The 4,859-nt window shown below is 30.0% G+C and overlaps 1 protein-coding gene across 3 annotated transcripts in view; it reads right to left on the reverse strand.

The window, feature by feature from the left end:
• Positions 1-4,859, reverse strand: part of LOC108687524 (transcription factor AP-2-epsilon) — a 91,558-nt gene that overhangs the window by 36,063 nt on the left and 50,636 nt on the right. For all 3 annotated transcript variants that reach the window (XM_018193315.1, XM_018193314.1, XM_018193313.1), the window contains exon 4: positions 3,808-3,859. In XM_018193315.1, coding sequence (XP_018048804.1) covers positions 3,808-3,859 — 52 coding nt within the window. The remainder of the gene's footprint in view (positions 1-3,807; positions 3,860-4,859) is intronic.

Here is a 4,859-nt window from a genome sequence, read left to right on the forward strand (position 1 = left end):
ACAATAAATATTTTATAAACAGAGTCCCTGTAATATTTTAAGACGAAAATACCGAACCTATGATAATTTTCAAATAAAAAGAGTTTAAAAATTACGAATGGCAGGGCTAGAGTTTTACTCAATGACAAGTTGATCCGTGTAAAGATGCTGAATTATGTAATTTTCAAAAATATGAAATTCGAAAAAGTATTCTTTTTATTTAAAATATAATCATAATCTGAGCATTTCCATATTAGACTTTTCGTTTTAAAAAATTACGTTACGTTTTAAAGAAATTTTTTAAATATTTATCGTCAGTTTTGGGATATCTTATATTATATATACATATTTATGCTATTCTTATTGAAATGATTGCAATTAATGGAGAGCAAGTGTAATTTGCATTTTGTCATTTATATAGAAAGTTACTACGAATGAATGATTTGTAGATAAAGCCAATTTCAATGAAAAAATTGAAGATATTTTAACTGAGTAAAGTAAAAAAAAGCAAATTGAAATTACAACATTAGTTCTGTTCGATATAAATTGCTAGATAAAAATATTATTCAAACATGTGTTTAATATACCTATATTTAGTTTACATATTTAAATAATAATATGTGATCGATGTAGTATCTCACGTGTATTTCGTACCGGTTTCGGAAAAAAAAATAAAAATAAAAAGATTCACAGAAAGGAAAAGAAGAACACACGAAACGCGAAATTGTAGGAGAAAAAGAGAGAACAATTACGGAGAATGAGAAGAAAGAAGAATAGAAAAAGACCGGCCAAATAAGCCGTCGTAGGACGAGTAACGAGGCATATAATAACCCTCGGTGACACTCGAACAAACAGCCATCTGTAGGTAATACCCCTGTGGTGAGGAACGCCCCGAAAACTACACCCCGCCAAGAAATTACAATGACAATGAGCGAAATCTGATCCGCCCGCGGGCACGCACTGTATTTCTTTTTTTCTTCCTTTTTGCCTTCACACCTCCTCTCGCAGCGCGTACACGATTCCACGCGTCCCAGGTTCTCGGCTATTGTGCGACACGACGATCCGAAGAGGCGAGAAGAATTAACGTCGTCGAAAACGAGGGTCGTCGCGTAATACGTTTGTGGGTTGTACGCGTATGTGGGCTTTAAAAGTCGTTGTTTTCTACAATCACACATTTCCTAAATAACGCCGCTAAATCATATATCGACCGAATCCTCCTGCATTCTATCGAGTTTAATCAAACTCAAAGCAGTCAAAATATTTTTTAATTTTTTATCAAATTTATAACGGCGCATTTTTTGAGATTTTCCTTTGTTGCAATGTGTAATTACATTGATCAATTACTTTTTTTTTCTTTCTTTTTTTAAATATAGTATATAAGTAGAAATATAAATATAAATAGTATATAATACAGTATATAAATAATAGAATAGATATATGTTAATCGATAGTTTTAGTATTATTAACACAACATCGCTGTGCTTATCTTAGTCTTAAGACACTATCATGTTTTCTGATAACAATCGCAGAACTTTCGTAAAATATTATCGATTAATTGATTTATTCATTTCATGGCCATGATATCTTCACATTAAATTTAAAAATTAGAATATCAGAATAAAGTTAAACAAATCACGGTCCTCTCACTTTGGTTTCTAAAGTACGAGAGAAAGCGTGCGGCATTTTGACGTCCTCTCGGTTAAAGCAACGAAAATTGCCGCTACCATTTTGGATGGTAATATGATTTCATAATTAATTCATAGATCGAAAGTTATATATATTTCAACCATAAGTGTAACCTCCAAGATAAATTCTCGAGAGTTCTCTCTGTCCAATTTATTGATGGGATACGATCGATCTTGATCTCGGGTGAGCGTAATACTTTCGCAAGACGCTAACCATGATTTCATCTATTGACATGAACCGATCAGAGGCATATCTCTAGTGAAATTAGGCATGATACAAGTTTCCTTATAATCTACTTCCATCCACGGTCCCGTAACACATCCTTCCTCTCTGCGTAATTTTCTCGAAGTTATATAATCACATCATGCGTCATGGTTGTGCGAAATCTTAAGCTGCTTCCATATAATTCACAAAACATAATTCACAAACGTATACACAAAATGACGTATTACCATACGCAAGACCATTTGTACGTAGATGCAAATCAACTGCACGCAATAAATTGAATTGCGACAGCGATGGTATTTTTATTTAAGCCAGGTTAGAGAAACTTATTATGTATTTGATATTTTTTGAAAAAATATAAAAAAGGTGATTTTCTTGTCGATAATTGAGCAAATATAATTCATTTTCGTTACTCTTTGCTGTTCCATATTATTGGTTAATGTGATAGTTTAGTCCAGTCTAAGTATAAGATAATAAGTCCAGATGTATAAGTTGCTATTCGTAAAACGTAAGTCTTTATTTTGAATTTGCGTTTATTCTCTAAAAGCTTTGGATTAGAATCTGGAGTGACGATTGAGTCAGTTGAAAAAGAGTGGCGCAATTGTCAATTTTTAAGAATGAAATTTCATTCTTTAGAGTTAGATTTTAGTCCAAAGATTTTTTAGAGAGAGCATTTTGCGATTTGCGAATTAGAATATAGAGACATTTTACGCACGAATTTTATTTGCGCGATACATCATCATCAAAAATTTTAAACTGACAGATCATTCAACAAATTTAAATTATGATATCATAGGTGTAAGTTTCATGAAGACTGAAAAAAATAAATTCTCGCAAATACTTTCACAGAAATTTAATACTGACCATACCGATTTAATACTGAAAGACAGTAATTAATTACTTATTTTAAGTATTAGAAGCACTGTTTGATCTTTTAATACTCTAGATGAATAATTAATTACAGTCTTTTAGTAAATTTGTCAATATAAGTTGTATTAGATTTCTAGTATTAGATTTCTATAAGAAACAGAACGAGTAAGAAATCTATTTTATTACATGATATTAAATAATATTTTGCAACGTAGAATTAGAAAAAAAAAATTAGATACAAAGCTAAATATATTCACATTTATATCTCGATGATTAATCTTTATAGGTACATCTATACAAGAACTTTATATAGAAAACTTTCCACGAAAGAAACCGGAAGTTAAATTTTATCGTGCATGTAAATCCGTAAATAATTCATCGTGTTGCAATTCAATGTGACGTTCTTCAATAATTCTGCCATTTGCAGTTTTTCTTACGATCTCTTTCGCGATCAATTGATATTGCGAGAGAAATGGTTTCTCGCATAAGAACTCATAGGGCTCTTTGCGTCACTTTTACACGCGCAAAGGAAAAGAAATAGAGTCGTAGGTTTATTTTTACAAGCAGTTAGAAAATCTGATCACTTGCCTCTGACACGATGGAGAGCGAGAGAAAGATAAATTTTAATTAAGGGCGACAGGTCTCGCTGGTGCGGTTACTTTATATTTCCGGTCGCACAGTGGCCGTTTTATTATATGTTGGGATTATGCCGGCGCCAAGCTATTTCGAAGCAGTGCGCGTTGCATTTTATGCAACCCGTAAATTTACCCACATTGAATAAATTCCAAATCGAACGATCCCGCCATCGCGAGACCTGGCTTTGTGTTACGCGCGGTAAAATTACAGATCGAAATTCGAAGGATATGTGTGCAAGAGATATGATAGACTGTTGTTGTGAGATATGCATCTGATGCTTAACATAGCATCACTCTAATTGTTTCTTTTGACAAATATCCAGTATGAGTAATGCTAAAAATTTTACAATTGAGCACTTTTATGCTTCTGTCAAAATCTGGAATACAGATGAGCATTTTCGTAATTACTTACTTTTTAATAGTGGCAGATCGTTCATGAACCCTCCATCGTCCACGTTTGTGTTCTAAAACATAAAAAAAAATAATCAAATTTAATATCAAATTTCTTAATATATTTTTTTTTGTTTATATATATATTTAATCACAATTTGGAGATAATTTTTAAAAATAAAAACATAAATTAAAACATTTGTATATTTTTAAATAAAATTGACCCTTTCAATATATAACATTAAATTTTATATTAAATATAAATCATTTTATATTAAATATTATGTCTTTCTTGTAAAAAATAATTCATCTATAAAAAAATTTCACCTATAAAATTGAGTCTATATTTTTAGTTTTATCATTTAATTTAATTTAATTTTTTAGATCCTTAATATTAAATCCTTTATATGATCATAGCATCGTTGTATTTAACATTGAATTAAATGCAAGAAGAAATTAATTATTGATTTATGATTCACACAACAAAGAATAGATTTGTGATTTAGAAATAGTGCGCAATTTTTTAATACATTTAATATATATTTTTACATATATTTTTTGTTCGATAAGAATTTATGATAAAAATCAAAAAGTATTGTAAGTATAAAATATTCAACATTATTTATACCGAGAAATACACTAGTTATTTCTTTTTCACGAATATTTTTGCGTATAAATCGACTACACGGTTATGTGCTTGTTTAAGACAAAGAAAAATATTTTTGACCACAGCAAAGTATGGTATGTTTCGCAGCATTCCGTCTCGCATTGTAACAAACGACTGACATTCTGTTTAATGGACGCTGAAACTTTTTTGACATAACTGCTTTACTTTATAAAAAAAAAAATAGATTAATCCAAAAGGAATCGACAAACATTTATTTCATGAAATTAATCACGAGAAATAATTTAAAAAGTTATAAGTTAACTTCTCTTAATTTTTTTTCCCATTTTATATATTAACAATTAAATCTAAAATCTATTAAAATAAATTCTGTTTAAAAAAAAAAAGCTACAACGTTACTGCTTGTCATTTCGCTTCATATTTATCGATAAATGTGCGCATTTATTTCT

This window comes from Atta colombica, unplaced genomic scaffold (assembly GCF_001594045.1).
Source record: "Atta colombica isolate Treedump-2 unplaced genomic scaffold, Acol1.0 scaffold207, whole genome shotgun sequence".
In the NCBI taxonomy this organism is placed as follows: domain Eukaryota; kingdom Metazoa; phylum Arthropoda; class Insecta; order Hymenoptera; family Formicidae; genus Atta; species Atta colombica.